Below are 17,957 nucleotides of genomic sequence, written 5' to 3'. Positions count from 1 at the left end.
GTTTATGGCTCAGAAATATGAAGTCAGGAAGCTTTGTCTATAAAATGCCCTTTAGACCAAACCAGCAGAGTAAGTGAACCCAATGCAAGGTAATAAAAGGCAGAACTCTTGAGGTTTTAGAGACCACCACCCTTCATCACAGGCACAATGATACCCCTTGCATTATAGTTTTGTAGTCAGAGTAATAATGTAAGAAAAGATTCTAATGTCTTCTACTGCACTAACACTTTCCAACCTCACAAATCTTTCTTGACCCTTACAGGCTATACATGATATCTCGTTATGGATATGGTCTTTACTCCTCTAAGCAGCATGAGTCTTGAACATACTGTAAGTACCAAGGAACCAGACATGGCCCACTGTACAGTCAGCACATGGCAAAGCTCTACTGAATAAGTTAAAATGGCATATCATTTGATCCTTAAAAAGTCACCATGCTGGCATCTGAATAACACACTCAGAGGAAAGAGAAGTCATACTTACTCAGGCTGAATAAATCCATATTGTGGTGTTACTGTAAGGCAATGTGCTGGCCAGTATAGCTCAAATTTTAATAACCTAACAGAATTATTTAAAATCTGGAAACGTCCAGTTTTTGCCAGTTCACCTATTGTATCAGATAAATAAATGTTAGTTACACTTAGCATTAGTGAAAAAGAAAGTTAATAAAGAGTAAAAATAAGTACACTAGTAAACCAGCTTATCTTGCTTTCTCAATTGCCCAGTTATTCGGAATTTCTAATCTCTGGCAAAACAAGACCACCTGTTTACTCTTAGAAACTACAAAGTTCAAATACTGAACAAAGGAGAGAAAAAAAGGAAATCTGTAAATTGTTACCACCTGGTCTTATCTTAGGCACATACATAGGTATCAGACTTATTCCTACTTTGAACCAACTATATAGATGTTAAGGGTAAAAGAAACCAAGTGCCAAATGAGTTCTCTGCACAGAGGATGTGGTGGGAGGAAGGGACAATGGATCATAAGTGGCTCTGCTGTGCAGGAAACGGGGAACTTGGACTGAGAGGACCATGGCCTTGTGTCAGAACAATGCTGTGGTCATGTCTGTTAGGTTTCTAGCAGATGAGAGGAGGTCCTATGAAAGCCATTGGACATAGGTGCATAAAGTCCACATTTATATTCCTAGATGGGCCATGGGTACAAAGTAAGTACAGTCCTGGGTTTCAGAGTGCATTACTGTCGTGTCATTGCTGACATACTTACAAGTAGAAGGGGCTACCAAAATCAAGTGTTCTGGTTGAACAGCCCACATTTCCTCAGAGGATGATTTATCTTGAGGTGGGTGAACAACCTGAGAAAGTGGAGAACTTTGAGGACCTTTAACTGGTAAAATATCCAAAGAAACATTGCCACCATGTTTCCCAAGACTGTCAGATTCACTATATAAAAAGAGAAAGAAAACACAAATAAAAGTGATAAAAAGTGCATTAACATACTGTATATTTGTCAGTGAATAAAAACCCTTCATATTGTATATTCTTAATGTATAAAAAATAAAGTACACTATAGGTCAAATATTATAATAATCTTTATAAGAATACTCAATGATTTAATTTCTTTCTTGCCTTGATTTCTGCATGCCACCTGAGGAATCTTATAAGGATTTACTAGAAAATTACTCAGTGTTAAGAATTTTTGTTTCAAAATGAAACTCTTAATGTACTTATAACTGGTTTCATGTTGCTAACACCAAAAAAACTAAAATAAGAAGTCTTCTGGGTAAAGAAAGCCTTTACTGGGAAAAATACCACAATAAAAAAATGCTAATAAAGTTTTAAAAGTTTTTAATTAAATATTAAAACAGGGTTTTCAAATAAGCCTTAGATTATACAAAACTGTGGTTCAAATAAAATTTTGTAATCATGAAAGCACATGACTTAATTGAAATTCAACTGTGCAGAGTCTAAATTCTCCTACCCTACAGTGGAACATCTTTCAGTTGACACTCAGCAGAGAAACATCCCTCTCTTCACTTTTATCATTGCTCTCTTACTCATTCCTTTTCAAAGCTGACCTCTACTGCCCCAGGGAAATAATGGATACATGCCTGCCAAAAGTCAGAAATAATTGTTAAAATTTGATCTCCTTTTTAATCCTGGTATATTAGAACAAAAACACAAAGATCACAGCATTTCTACTTTAACATCCATCTGCTTTGCAGCCTCAAAGTTCTGTAGTGTAATTATTTCTATAGCAACCATCTGAGCAACATACAGACTCAAACATGCTGTGGCATCTAAGAGTCCAGCCACAGGGCTCCTGTCTCCTCGAGTTCCCAGTATGAAGCACTACAGGTGCAGAAGCCCTTTCTGTTGTCCTTCTCTCCTCCTTGAATTTTGGTATTAGCAGTATTCTTGATCTTACAGCATCATCAGCACTTTAAAAAAAAAAAAACATGCTGCTTCCTGGTCTTCAGTGTCAAAAATAATTTTTAAAAAATAAAAAAAAAATTGGCCCTGGTTGACATAGCGTGGTGGATTGAGCACGGGCTACAAACCAAAGTGTCACAGGTTCGATTCCCAATCAGGGTACATGCCTAGGTTGCAGGCTATGACCCCCAGCAACCACACACTGATGTTTCTCTCTATCTCCCTCCCTTTCCTCTCTAAAAATAAATAAATAAAATCTTTAAAAAAACATAAAAAATAAAAAAATTTAAAAAATTATTTTTAGTCTTTTAACTTCCTAAGAACCAATTCCTCACACTAAATGATTTTCAAGATAATTTTTAGGATAGGTAGCTATCTTTAATTCTTTCTTTGACTATCTTATAAGAAAATTAACATTACAAGTATAGGGAAAAGAAAACAAGCTGGCTGACCTAGCGGCACTGGGGTGATGTAGGTGGGTGCTTGTGAGTCAGGAATGAGGTTAGTTGGTGGCACTGGCACTTGCAGGCACTGGGAACTCTCAGGCAATATGAGCTGGCAACACTGGGCACAGGGAGATAGGCCATGTGATGAGAAGATTGGTTAAGAACAGAAGGATTGAGTAAAATGTAAATACATTGAGAAAATCAGCCAGGATTCGCAGTATTGGAGAAAAATAGACAATCAGGGAAAGAAAAAAAAAAAAAAGAATACACTGCATAGTGTTAGATACAACTGGAAGTGTCAGTGTAAATAAACTCAGAGTTTTAACATATTTATAGACAGATAGGGATACACATGGATTTATATATAAATGTATTTATTTCCTAGCTGTGTCCACTGAGGAGACCTAGAAGTAATGGCATCTCAAAAGCGACAGCACACCTACTACCCATATCCTGGCTTCAATGTTGTTCTCTACTACAAGTAAGCAGGACTTCTAAGAGAAGTCCTAGCTCTCCTAGGGCTTGGACAAGGCTAAGTATAAGATGAGCCTGGAATATCCTGTAGTGCCACCAAATAAGGAAGGGCTCAAAGAATGATGTGGGCACATCAAAAGGATCAAGGAGCCAAATTAAGAAACCAAATAATGACAGTAAAGAATTAATACTGAACCTATGAGTCCATCCTAACGTAAATGAGTGAATACATAAAAAGGGAAAAGTAAATCTCTTTCTCATATTGGAAAGATAACTAACAAATGCAGAAAAATGAAATTAGAAAAATCATCATTTGGTTAACAAGATAGTAATAATAACAATATGATTCAGGCAACAATCATCCCCTGGTGCTTTAAAAGTTTGATGAAGAGCAATGTAATTTATCATCTCCAAGTCTCTCTCTACAAGATGTTAACTAACTTTACAGCGAAGGAAACCTGGCAGACACTATTTTAACTAAATGATACAAATATTTCTAGTAATGGGACAAAATCAGCATTGTTTACCACCTGAGACAATGCACTAAGAAAGCAAAGAGCATCATTTCTGTGGTGTTCAAAATGTGCAAACTGAGGAATATTTTACAAAGTAAATGGCCTGTGCTCTACAACCATCAAGGTCATTGTTAAGAAAAGGGTTAGTTGCTGGCCTACAAACTATTTCCTCCATTTTACCAGGGAATGCCCAGGAAGAAAAAAATGACTTGGTGAAATCCCAGCAGGAGTGTCAAACTCATTTTCACTGGGGGCCACATTAGCCTTGAGATTGCCTTCAAAGGGCTAAATGTAATTTTATGACTAGAAATGTAACTACTCCATAACAGTTAAGCCAGAGCTCAGTGCTGCCACAGGGTAGAGATATATCACATGTACAACTTGCATTGAATTTATAGGCCAGCAACTAACCCTTTTCTTAACAATGGCCTTGATGTTTGTAGAGCACAGGCCATTTACTTTGTAAAATATTCCTCAGTTTGCACATTTTGAACACCACAGGCTGTTTGAGCCAGAGTGGAGCATTAATATTGCAAAAAAGACTTAGAAGGCACCATTAGTAATCCACATTTCTTCATGTTTCACCTCAAATTACTAGTAAAGCTTAATTCAAGTTAATATCTTTGATTCTGTGGATCTGATTTGATAATAAAACCCCTGTGTTATCTCAGTCATAGATGATAAGGAAAGAGGAAGTGTTCTATATTAAAAGTTATTGAAGAGACAGGCTACCCTGGCTGGTGAGGCTCAGTGGATTGAGTACAGCCTGTGAACCAAAGGGTCACTGTTTTGATTCCCAGTCAGGTCACATGGCTGGGTTGTGGGCTGGGTCCCCAGGAAGGGGCTCATGAGAGGCAACCAAACATTGATGTTTCCCTCCCTTTCTCTCCCCCTCTCTTCCTGTCTCTAAAAATAAATAAATAAATAAAATCTTTAAAAAAGAGAGAGAGAGAGACAGGCTAACTAAATGCAAAATATGACCTTAGATTAAATTCTGGACCAAAGAGGAAAGAGAAAAGTGTCTTGTTTATTTGCTTGATTTAATTATGAAAGACATTACTGGGAAACTGGGGAGATTTGAATGGAATCTGGGAACTAGATGGTAGAACTGCCTGTTTCAGTATTACCATCCTAATTTTGATGGGTTTACCATGGTTATATAATTTTGTAACAGCTGTGTTTTTAAGGCTACTTCATCATCATGCCTGCAACTGACCCTTAAATGGTTCAGAAAAAAGCTATTTATACATGAAGAATAATAAGGTAAATGTGGTAAAACATTAACTGGGGAATCTCAGTACAGGTAGTATATGAAGTTCTCTGAAAGATTTTTTAACTTTTCTGTACATTTGAAATTATTTTAACTGAAACAAAAAAAAAAGAAAGGTGAAATAAACATTTTGAGACAAAAAAATAATGAAGTACAGGAAAAGATCAACTATACTACGAATCAAATAATCTTGAAATCTGTTGATAGGTGTTTTGTTTGTTTTACCTTTTCGATTCTAAGTTAGCTTTGGAAGAAGGTTGAAGACACTCTCTGCTGGAAGTGGAATCTCTGAATTCTCCAATTATTAAAAGTGTAATTTTACTCATGTTTCCATAAAAGAGTTGAACATCATTAGGCTGTTGGGGAAGATCATACACTAAAATACAAACAATGTTTGAAATATATAAATCTACATAATCACACCACAAAATAAGAGATAAACTTGTGTATGTTTACCGGCTATAAAATATTACTGTTAGATTGGGGGTAGGTGACAATTTAATTTTTAATAATATTGATAAGCATAAAATTATAGGTAGTTAAGCAAGCATCAATGATTAGCAGTTCAGGCTCTGGCCGTGGATTTGAACTACAACCTTGACAATCATTAGCTGTATAACTTTGACAACCTCTCTAAGCTTTAGTCTCAAGTATAATATAGAATAACAGTATCTCAGGGGTTGTTGTGAACATTAAAACAAGAACATTTTAAAAGATGTATGTGGCACAAACTTATATAAAGCGTACTGTGGGCCAGGCAATGTTCTATTCCCTTTGTATATATTAAGCTAGTTGGTTTTCACAACCCTTTGAGATAGGTATTATCTTAACATCAAAGATAAAGTATCTGAAGCACATACAGGTTAAGAGCATATTTATAAGTAGCAGTCTCACAGATATTTAACTTAAGAAAATCTAGAAACCAGGCAATATTAACATAATTAAATATTGCAGATTAATAAAATAGTGCTGGAGTTGAATATTTCTAGATTAGTCCACTTGAATTTACATATACAAAGAATGTTATAGAACATATTTCTATTCTACATATAAATTAGATATTAAGAATTAAGTATAGCCTTGGCTGGCGCAGCTCAGTGGATTGAGCGCAGGCTGCAAACCAAAGCATCGCAGGTTCGATTCCCAGTCAGGGTACATGCCTGGGTTGCAGGCCACAGCCCCCAGCAACCGCACATTAATGTTTCTCCCTCTCTCTCCCTCCCTCCCGCCCTTCCTCCCTCCCTTCCTCTCTCCTTCCCTCTCTCTCTCCCTCTCCCTCTCTCTCTCCCTTCCCTCTCTAAAAATAAATAAAATCTTTAAAAAAAGAAGTATAAACTAAAATTTATAATAACCAAAACATGACTGTAAAAGTTTAAATCAACTGTGAATATAATTGCCACTAATTACACATTTTACAAAAGATTATAAATATTTGTAATATAATATGCTCAAACAAAAGTTATTCAAAATAATCATGTACAAAGTTCAAATGAAACATTCTCATAGGTGATCTACTGAAATAACACATAATGAAATTGGATTGTTTCCTCTCTTTAGACAATAAATATTCCACCTTGAAAAATCCAGTATTCCTTGAGGTAGAATCTGGCATTCCAAAGACCTCCCAAAGCCCCAATTCAACTCCCATCTTAGATGGGTAATTTGGCCTGCTACTTATCTCTTGGGTTTATAAACACGACCCTTAATATAACACACTTATTATTTTGTAGGAGGCTTCCTCTCCCTGGTTCCCTATCTATTCCTCCTTCCCTATCTGGTTCTTCAAGATTCCTCAACAGCCCTAACTGATGTAGCTCAGTGGGTTGGGCATCATCCTGAAGACTGAAAGGTTGCCAGTTTGATTCCAGGTCAGGGCATATGTCTGGATTGCAGGTTCAGTCCTTGGTCGGTGTGCATACGAGCCATAGGAGAAGGAACTGATCAATGTTTCGCTCACACATCGATGTTTCTCTCCCTCTCTTTCTCCCTTTCCCCTTTAGCCAAAAATAAATAAATAAAATCTTTACAAAGAAAAAAGTTTCCTCTACAGTCACTTCATTCTACATGGGGTGCCCTTCCTCCGTGCTCTCCCCGAATACTAAACACAGCTCTATCACAGAACTTTTCACACTGTACCTTAATTATGTCTTCCCCAGAGCCTGTAAAGCCTCTAAAGGGCAAGCACTGCATCTTTTACCTCCACAGAGTGACACCCTATACTACTCTCAATACATGTCCAATCAATCAATTAATGAAATGTTACTGAACTATAAAACTGTGCCAGGCTCAAAGCCACTACAAACTCCAGCTACCTACTTTGAGTTAGTCTTCACTGTTGTTTCAATATGTTACTAAATGTTTGTGTTTCAACTACATAGTACAATTCAGTTTAATTCTTTTATTGGGATCTTTCTAAAGGTAAGAAATAAGGAAGGTGAAACTCAGGGGAGCTGAAGTGGCAGAGATGGATCTTGAATTGAATTTCAACTTCAAATCCAAGGTTCTTTCCATACTCTGCTCCCTTAACACATAAGATTAGAAGTGACAAAATTCACTTCTAATCTTTTCATTATTTTTAACTAATCCCTACTGCTGTCTTCCCTTTGAGCAGATGCTCTAGTCTCTTAATTGCTGCAAAGAATACAGACTACATCACCTCTATATAAGCATCCTTTTATCATTGCATATTTCAGAAGCAATCTATATATTTCATCATTTAAAACCTAAAAAACAAAAGTGGGGAAAGCACCACAAAGTAAAATTCTATACTCCTGTAATTTTACCTATGTAACTATATAAAAACACTACATTATTTTATACCAAAATGAGATCTTACTATGCAAACCTTAAAAATAATTTTTTCTCAATGAATAAACAGCTTTCCATATTGTAATATAGAGTCACATCACTGTTTTAATAGCTTCAATATATATAGTTGCAGAATGAAACAATCCCGTTCTCTTGGGCATTTACATAATTTCTTCTTACTATTATAAAAAAATACTATGTGGTGAAAATTTGTACACTTTTGTATGCAAATGAATACATACAGTTTGTATGCCTGAATACATACATTTTATATGAGTAATAAATGCCATTAAATTCTTAAATTGTTAATATCAAACAGAGCTAAACATCTAAGCTAGTCATTCTACCACTATTTAGGATTTTACCAGGATCACATCCTCCAAAATTGTAAAGTAGACAAAAAAAAGCACAGAAATCTCAAAATGAGTTTAAATTTGTAAACATTAAGTCTTAAATAATAATTAATTTGAGTTTAAGAATAACCATTCTCCTCCGGTTTAAAACTGTACTCACAGAATAGGTGCAAAATATATTAATGATATCTAACATTTACACTGTATAAGTGAGAAGTCAGCTATTTTTATTATTGCTCTCATTTTACAGAGAACACTAAATTTCAGACATATAATCTGTCCAAAGTAATATAGCAGAAACTGGCTCCAACTCTGCCTAATGCCATAAACTAATACCCTTCCTTCTAGATCAATGGATCTAGATAATACTACAAATGATTCAAAGATTTAAGACATGTTGAAATTCTTACCTTCAGTTACTAGCAGCTCATTTTGAAATCCTTCAGCAAAGTCAATGTTTTGAAGCACACTGTGCTCTGGAAATATGTGTTCTATAATCCCTGATGTATGCAACAGAGCTCTGCCAAGAAAGATTTTTATTCAAAGGTGTTTTTACACATGAAATGACCGTATTTTTATTAGTGTATTTGGCAAATTCAACTAACAGCATGATACACTAGTACATAGATCTCATGTATTAATCCTAGTAAGTAATTTAAAAAAGAAAATCTGTCTTGGAAATTCCCTTAAAAATTATGGTAATACATCCATCAGTTTCAGTTAAATAATAACATCAGAAAAAGAACTCCCTAATATGAGTAGAAAGGAAAAAATTAGATTCCTTTCAGGTCTTACATTTTTAATATTTAATTTAGTAATAGAAATTTGCCTCAGGGAAAAACAAAGATTATGCTAAGAAAATGATACAAATAAGATATGAGAGGGAGACATTTAAATTACCATATAACTACATTTATCTGGCCTCTTCTAGAGAATGTGTCAGAACTGAGTATAAGTTTCTCTGTAATATTCAGATATTCATAAGCAAATGAAATCTTACTACTCTAAATCTGTGGCAAAATGGAATTCTAAAACAATACCTTGATTTCTATAATGCAGTGGAGAAAAGAAAAAATCTGGTAATCTAATTTCTCCTAATGTCTGCATCTATATCTAAAATACATAGTTGAGAAACAAAACCAGGTTCAAAGTTGAGTTCTTCAATTGGGTCTATTTTCATATTATGTAGCTACTTATCACTATGCTCTCTCTCTCTTTGTAAACATTCCAGTAATCCTCAACAGATTAAAAATTAAACAATTTTCTGAATTCTGCACCAGAATAAAACATTGCAGGGCAAAAAAGTTGGAAGAAGGAAAGACTGGTGTATACATATAACATGTCCCCTACTGGGAGTTAATGATTATACTAACAGATGAAACACCATGAATTTCACAATTATTTTATATTTAGTCTTCTAGGCTAGGAAACACAATTTGATAATATAAAAACTCTGAATTCAGCATACAAGAATATTACCTATGTTAAATCATATCTAAACCTAAACACCTAAATCTGACATTTCAGCATAATCGGCTACTTTTAAATTAGATGTAAAAAATTTTCTAGAAGTGCATGCTTTAAGTAGCTAGTCATATTAAAAATCCTACACAGTTCTAAAATTCCTTTCAAATAATTCACAACCTTCTTAGAAATATTCCAAATAAGTTAGCTGTGTTTAAACAATATACTTGAGTAATTTTTAAACCTTTTCTGAAATCATCGACCAGCACTACAAAGATGGTCCTATGTGACCACAGGTGAGTTTCCTATAGGCATTTCTTTTTTTTTTTTTTTTTTTTTAAAGATTTTGTTTATTTATTTTTAGAGAGGGAAGGAAGGGAGAGAGAGAGAGAGAGAGAGAGAGAGAGAGAGAGAGAGAGAGAGAGAGAGGGAGAGAGGGAGAGAGAAACATCAATGTGCGGTTGCTGGGGTTCTGGCCTGCAACCCAGGAATGTACCCTGGCTGGGAATCGAACCTGGGACACTTTGGTTCCTAGCCCGTGCTCAATCCACTGAGCTACGCCAGCCAGGGCTTTCCTATAGGCATTTCTTATCAGCTACACAAATTTTACCAAAGTTATTTTCATTTACTGGTTCACTAATAAGTAATGAAATATGCTATAAATTCCAAATCTCAAACAATTTTTAAGTCTTCATTATTTCTACTGAAAAGGTCCCAGTACTATCTAAAATAAGTAACCTACCTTCGATACTGTTGTCGTGAAATTTCATCTCCACCAAAGAAGTATACAGTTGACAGTTCTGTTGCAATTTTGTGATTGCTATCTCTGTCTGGTGGATTATATATTATGGTAACATCCTGATGCCAAGAAAACAGTCAAACTGAATATTAAATATTTTTTGAATAAGTTATTTCACTTTTAATAAACTGTCATATGAGCCTAACAGTGAATGTAGACATGAATGCAAATGTATAGTATTTCCAAGAAGATAAGTACCTCTATTCCTCTATATACTTCAAATATTTTTTTAGTTTTGGGCCATAAAATATACTATTAATTTAACCTAGAAATGAGTTTATATTTTTAGTGCAAAGACTTTCATTCTTACTTCTTGTGTTTTTTCCTTGAGCACAAATTTATCTGGAAAAATCCTTAACACTTTAGGATCCAGGGAAACTTTTTTCTGAGAATCCATAAAACCTACAGCTTTAACAAAAGCTGCACGAGAGCCGGTGTTACAAACAGAAAAAACAATTCTTCTTTCTTTGCCAGGTATTAAGTCATTCATTGTTACCATGTAACTGTCAGATAATTTTTTAACACCTTCCAAAATAACATTACTTGTTCCTCCATATCCAGACAAAGGTATCTGAAAGAACAGAAAATACATATATTCAAAATTATTTTTATGTAAGCAGAAATCAGATTACATTAAGGTCAGAGAAGAAAATACATACAGTAGATTTAATATAATTAAAATTATTGTTCTTTGTGCACTTTGGAAATTATCTCACTTCCAGCCCAGCACTGTGTTAAAGACTCTGTCTTCAGAGAAAAACACCTCAAAGAGGCACAAAATTATTTCCATTTCAATATGCTAAGAATAATTATTCCACTGTCATGAAAGCCATGCTTACATAATAAAGGAACAAAACAATTAGTATAGAAACCTTTACTTAAGAAGTGTTTAGAGTAAAATATATTGATGTAATTTCCTTCAAGATGCATTTAAAAAATAGATGAATTGATGGATGGTTAGACGTGTATAAAAGAAATATAGCAAAACACTAATTGCAAGTGGTAGGGTATCTGAGTTTACTGCCCAGTTCTTTCAATTTTCCAGCATTCTAAATTTTTGAAATGAAATGTTTTGGTGGAAATATCTATTATTTTAAAAAATTCAATATAAATATTTTATCTGTATTTTTAAAGCCTAAGAAATCACAAATAAGTAAAAGGTTAAGAATAGTTAAATATAATGAAATCTAACTAATGCTAGTAAATCCAAAGATTCAAAAGGAAAAACTATTACTCTAGAACAGGGTTTCTTAACCTCAGCACTGCGAACATTTTGAGTCCGATTGTTGTGGTGAGGGCCACCCTGAGCATTATAGGGTGTTTTGCTACATCCCTGGCCTTTACCCACCAGATGCCAGAAACACCATCTTCCCAACTCCAAGTTATGACCACCAAAAATGTTTCCAGAAGTTTCCAAATATCTCCTGGAGGGTAAAATGGCCTCTGGTTAAGCACTGCCATTCTATAGCACTAGAAAACAAGAGCTGGTATGAATACCTACACCCTTCCCACAGATAACACGGGGTCCATAGTGAGGTAGCCTGAATGTGAACCTTTCCTGGACCATGTAATGATTAAGAGTAGTGACTAGCATATACTCAGCATGCAACAAATACATTTATTCTAGTCCCATCATGCTGTACACAGAGCACAGATAATTTCATTTCCTTCTCAGAACCAAACTGGGAAATTGTGGTGGCAATTATTTGCATTTCAGATAAGAGTAAAGCACATGCTTTAAGTAACTGATCCAAGGTAAGTGTGAAGAAAAAAGACGGGACTGTTCCTGATTCTCTCATCACTAGAGTTAAGTGCTCCTCCATAACTGCAACAGGCTACTTACGTCCACAGAGACATATCAAAGTTAATGGTCTAAGAAATCTTCTTGTGAGATAAGAGCCATATTCTGTGCACTTCAAATCCCACTCAGCCCACCTCTCAGAGAAGGGTGACATATGCCACCAATATGACTGCACTAGAATCCTGGTTTGTCTTAAGAGGACACTAACCTGAACTTCTACTTGACTGACTATCACAAAAATGCTTGTGCCCTAAACCACCAGAGATTCCTCAAAATCTCAAAATAACCTCAAAATCTTGGCTAACAGACATGAAACTGTTTAAAATATATTCAGGATAGTCTAAAAGACACAACTCATTCAGTCCACTCCACAACCCACTTGATCCTTACTTGAACCAGACACAATGCTCTGGAATTGTGTCTGGGACTCATGTATAAAATGTTACTTCTAAAAATGACCATTTATAGACAATGGCTGAGATGGAGGTGTAGGTAGATATACTTTGCCTCCTCACACAGCCCAAAGAAGAACAGCAACAATATTAAAAACAAAAAATAACAACAACTGCCAGAGAATCGATCTGTATGGAAGTCCAACAACCAAAGAATTAAAGAAGAAACATTCTTTCAGATTGGTAGTAAGGGTGGAGAGGACTCTTGGATAGATAGGTGGTGGAGGCTGGGGGACTGGGCAGGAGAGGCAGGCTAGGCAGGCTAGGCAGTCTCCAGCAGTCTCACATACTCCCACATTTGTGTGCAGATAAACCAGGAGGCACAACTGGGGAATGAGATAGATAGAATGTGCACCCCAGGGTTCCAGCACAGGAAAAGAAAGCCTTAAAAACTCTGCCTGTAAAAACCTGTGGGGTTTATGGCACTGGGAGCAACGCCCAGCCTCATAGGAGAGTTCATTGGAAAGACCCCCAGGGTCCTAGAACATGAACAAACCCACCCAGCCACCTGGGAATTAGCACCAGAAGGGCCCAATTTGCTTTTGAGTGACAGAGGAAGTGACTGAAAGCAGGGCAACAGCCAAACAAGTGGTATTGTTCCCTCTATGACCCCTCCCTCACATACAGCCTCACAACACAATGACGTGGACTGCCCCACCCTGGCAAATACCTAAGGCTCCACCCCTTTTCAGCATAACAGGTACACCAAGGCAAAGAAATATGGCCCAAATGAAAGAACAGATCAAAACTCCAGAAAAACAATTAAGCAACAAAGAGTGAGCCAACCCACCAGATGCAGAGTTCAAAGCACTGGTAATCAGGATGTTCACAGAAATGGTTGAGTATGTGTGGTCGCAAAATAGAGGAACAAGTAAAGGCTATGCAAAGTGAAATAAAGAAAACTATCCAGGGAACCAACAGTGAAGGGAAGGAAACTGGGACTAGAATCAATGATTTGGAGCAGAAGGAAGAAATAAACATTCCATCAGAACAGAAAGAAGAAACAAGAATTCAAAGAAATGAGGAGGGGCTTAGGAACCTCCGGGACAACTTTAAACGTTCCAACATCCAAATCACTGGGGTGCCAGGGAAGAGGAAGAGCAAGACATGGGAAACTTAATTTCAAAAAATAATGAAGGAGAACGTCCCCATTCTGGTGAAGAAAACAGACTCCAGGAAATCCAGGAAGCTCAGACAGTCCCAAAGAAGCTGGGCCCAAGGAAGCACACATCATAATTACATTTACCCAAGATTAAAGATAAGAAGAGAATCTGAAAAGCAGCAAGAGCAAAGGAGAAAGTTACCTACAAAGGAGTTCCCATAAGACTAGCAGCTGCTTTCTCAAAAGAAACCTTGCAGGCAAGAAGGGGCTGGAAAGAAGTATTCAAAGTCATGAAAGGCAAGGACTTCCATTCAAGATTACTCTATCCAGCAAAGCTACCATTTAGAATGGAAGGGCCGATCGAGTGCTTCCCAGATAAGGCCAAGCTAAAGGAGTTCACCATCACCAAGTCCTTATTATATGAATGTTAAAGGGACCTACCTATGAAAAAGAAGATGATCAAAACTATGAACAGTAAAATAACAACAACCTCACAACTATCAACACTTCAACCTAAAAACAAAGTAAACAACTAGAACAGGAACAGAATCAGAAATGGAGCTCACATGGAGGGTTATCAGTGGGGAAGAGGAGGGGGGAGAATGGAGAAAAAGGTACAGAGAATAAGAATCATGAATGGTAGGTACAAAATAGACAGGAGGAGGTTAAGAATACTATAGGAAATGGAGAAGACAAAGAACTTCTATGTAGGACCCATGGACATGAACTAAGGTGGGGAAATGCTGGTGGGAGGGGTGGTTCAGGGTGGAGGGGAATGAAGGGGAGAAAGAAATGGGACAACTGTAATAGCATAATCAACAAAATATACTTAAAAGTGAAATAAAATAAAAACGACCATTTACATCTTTAAACAATTTTGCGCACCATACTTCACAGGGTCAAAAGAAGGTCCCAGAGAGAACATGTCAAGCTCCAACATCAAATAAAGCTGGATTTGTCATTAATAGCTATTTTTTTTAAAAAAAACCCTTTTAGGTATTGTTAATCTTGTCATTTATCCCATACCCTCTTTGTCACTAGGAAATGAACCAAAAGTTTAGTCCCAGCCCCACTACCAAACAACTATGTAGTCCAAAGGTAAGCACATTAGTGAAACTTGAGTTTCATTTTCCTTTTCTCAATGATTTACCACTTTTTTCTCTTAGTGTTTAATGTACCTAAAGAAATAACTTGAAATCCTTTAAAAAATTATGATGGGAAAAAACAAAATATAAAAACTCCTGTCTCTGTTTTCTTACTATCGAAAACAGAGTTTAACAAATGGCATCAATAGATTTTTTTTAACTGAACAAGTAAAATATACTTAGAAAGACAGTATCTTGAACAGTTTCATCTGCATTTCCCCAAAAATGTGTTCTTGAAAAAATAGGTATATTGTAAAATTCTCAAACTGAAATGAAACTTAAAACATTAGAAGAGATTATTACTTATATGAATACTATGGTGCCTGCTTTTACAACCTGACAATTCTAAAACTAAGTAAGTACACTCTAATCTGTAAATCTAGAGAATCAGACATTTTGATTTATAAAAATGGAGTACATAAAATGGAAAAAAAAAAAGCAATAAAATTACTTACCGTGAACTTAATACCTGGCTGTGATCGAATTCCAAGTTGTTTAATTTCTAATTTAGCTAACATGGAAGATAATCGAGTAGGTGCAAATAATACAAAGATGTTAATGTCTTCTTTTGGACGAATTTTGATCTCACAGTTACTAGTTAATCGCTCTTCTGAACCAAAAGTGTGTTGAAGCTACAATTTAAAAATAATAACTGTATAAAACAAAGCTTTAGCACGAATACAACATACCATTAACAAAAAGAATTCAAAGACAACACAAAATGGTCTGCCTATGTAAGTTTTCTGGATCTAGACAGAATACAAAACAAAACAAAACCAAGTGCTCTACAAACCTGAAAGCAGTCCTGATCTTGTCCTCTAATTAGCAGTCGTAAGTGTTGGATTGTAGTCATAGAATTATTTCTTAAAGCTAGTTTCTGAAGCCTAGAAACAATTATACATTTTATTTTATTTTTTTAAGACTTTATTTATTTTTAGAGAGAGGGGAAAAGAGGGAAAAAGAGGGACAGAAACATTGATGTGTGGTTACCTCTTGCATGCCCCCTACTGGGAACCTGGCTTCCAACCAGGGTATGGGCCCAGACTCAGAACTGATCCAGTGACACCTTGGTTCACAGGCCAGCACTCAATCCACTGAGCCAACCAACCAGGGCCAATTACACATATTAAATGCAGTTTTCCTCCATGGGTATTGCTTGCAATTATAAAAAAAACAAAGCTAAAACCAACTGTACTGCTTAGAAATGACTAGTTACTTATGCCACTTTAGCAGCCTGGAATTATCTCTCCACAGTCCTAGAACTCTACATTTCTGAAAACACATACCAAAAACTCATCTTCTCAGAAGGTTTTTGATTTACTCTTGCTCCTATTACAGCTCCTTAGTTGCCCATATTATTTGTACTACATGTACAGGTATTAATTGTCTTATAAAACATTAATCAATGAAAATCCAGATTTTATTTCCATATCCCAATGTTTCTTTCAGTAAAAGTTTTATTAGCTTTTTTTTGTTAAAGTATATTTTGTTGATTATGCTATTACAGTTGTCCCATTTCTTTCTCCCCTTCATTCCCCTCCACCCTGAACCACCCTTCCCACCAGCATTTCCCCACCTTAGTTCATGTCCATGGGTCCTACATAGAAGTTCTTTGTCTTCTCCATTTCCTATAGTATTCTTAACCTCCTCCTGTCTATTTTGTACCTACCATTCATGATTCTTATTCTCTGTACCTTTTTCTCCATTCTCCCCCCTCCTCTTCCCCACTGATAACCCTCCATGTGAGCTCCATTTCTGATTCTGTTCCTGTTCTAGTTGTTTACTTTGTTTTTAGGTTGAAGTGTTGATAGTTGTGAGGTTGTTGTTATTTTACTGTTCATAGTTTTGATCATCTTCTTTTTCATAGGTAGGTCCCTTTAACATTCATATAATAAGGACTTGGTGATGGTGAACTCCTTTAGCTTGGCCTTATCTGGGAAGCACTCGATCGGCCCTTCCATTCTAAATGGTAGCTTTGCTGGATAGAGTAATCTTGAATGGAAGTCCTTGCCTTTCATGACTTTGAATACTTCTTTCCAGCCCCTTCTTGCCTGCAAGGTTTCTTTTGAGAAAGCAGCTGCTAGTCTTATGGGAACTCCTTTGTAGGTAACTTTCTCCTTTGCTCTTGCTGCTTTTCAGATTCTCTTCTTATCTTTAATCTTGGGTAAATGTAATTATGATGTGTGCTTCCTTGGGCCCAGCTTCTTTGGGACTGTCTGAGCTTCCTGGATTTCCTGGAGTCTGTTTTCTTCACCAGAATGGGGACGTTCTCCTTCATTATTTTTTGAAATTAAGTTTCCCATGTCTTGCTCTTCCTCTTCCCTGGCACCCCAGTGATTTGGATGTTGGAACGTTTAAAGTTGTCCCGGAGGTTCCTAAGCCCCTCCTCATTTCTTTGAATTCTTGTTTCTTCTTTCTGTTCTGATGGAATGTTTATTTCTTCCTTCTGCTCCAAATCATTGATTCTAGTCCCAGTTTCCTTCCCTTCACTGTTGGTTCCCTGGATAGTTTTCTTTATTTCACTTTGCATAGCCTTTACTTGTTCCTCTATTTTGCGACCACACATACTCAACCATTTCTGTGAACATCCTGATTACCAGTGCTTTGAACTCTGCATCTGGTGGGTTGGCTCTCTCTTTGTTGCTTAATTGTTTTTCTGGAGTTTTGATCTGTTCTTTCATTTGGGCCATATTTCTTTGCCTTGGTGTACCTGTTATGCTGAAAAGGGGTGGAGCCTTAGGTATTTGCCAGGGCGGGGCAGTCCACGTCATTGTGTTGTGAGGCTGTATGTGAGGGAGGGGTCATAGAGGGAACAATACCACTTGTTTGGCTGTTGCCCTGCTTTCAGTCACTTCCTCTGTCACTCAAAAGCAAATTGGGCCCTTCTGGTGCTAATTCCCAGGTGGCTGGGTGGGTTTGCTCATGTTCTAGGACCCT

At 36.4% G+C, this 17,957-nt stretch overlaps 1 protein-coding gene across 4 annotated transcripts in view; it reads right to left on the bottom strand.

Annotated features, from left to right (window-relative positions):
* The window catches only part of CEP192 (centrosomal protein 192), a 137,907-nt gene that overhangs the window by 17,658 nt on the left and 102,292 nt on the right, over window positions 1–17,957 (bottom strand). For 3 of the 4 annotated variants that reach the window (XM_036009351.1, XM_028523803.2, XM_036009353.1), the window contains exons 29-36: window positions 15,814–15,904; window positions 15,476–15,652; window positions 10,831–11,091; window positions 10,464–10,579; window positions 8,668–8,777; window positions 5,322–5,472; window positions 1,226–1,401; window positions 484–607 (exon numbers count right to left, since the gene is read on the bottom strand). In XM_036009351.1, coding sequence (XP_035865244.1) covers window positions 484–607; window positions 1,226–1,401; window positions 5,322–5,472; window positions 8,668–8,777; window positions 10,464–10,579; window positions 10,831–11,091; window positions 15,476–15,652; window positions 15,814–15,904 — 1,206 coding nt within the window. The remainder of the gene's footprint in view (window positions 1–483; window positions 608–1,225; window positions 1,402–5,321; window positions 5,473–8,667; window positions 8,778–10,463; window positions 10,580–10,830; window positions 11,092–15,475; window positions 15,653–15,813; window positions 15,905–17,957) is intronic. The other variant, XM_036009352.1, reaches the window with a different exon arrangement.

Source organism: Phyllostomus discolor, chromosome 9, assembly GCF_004126475.2.
Source record: "Phyllostomus discolor isolate MPI-MPIP mPhyDis1 chromosome 9, mPhyDis1.pri.v3, whole genome shotgun sequence".
Classification (NCBI taxonomy): Eukaryota; Metazoa; Chordata; class Mammalia; order Chiroptera; family Phyllostomidae; genus Phyllostomus; species Phyllostomus discolor.
The sequence above is the reverse complement of the archived record's forward strand: the minus strand, read 5'-3'. Positions and strand labels throughout refer to the sequence as shown.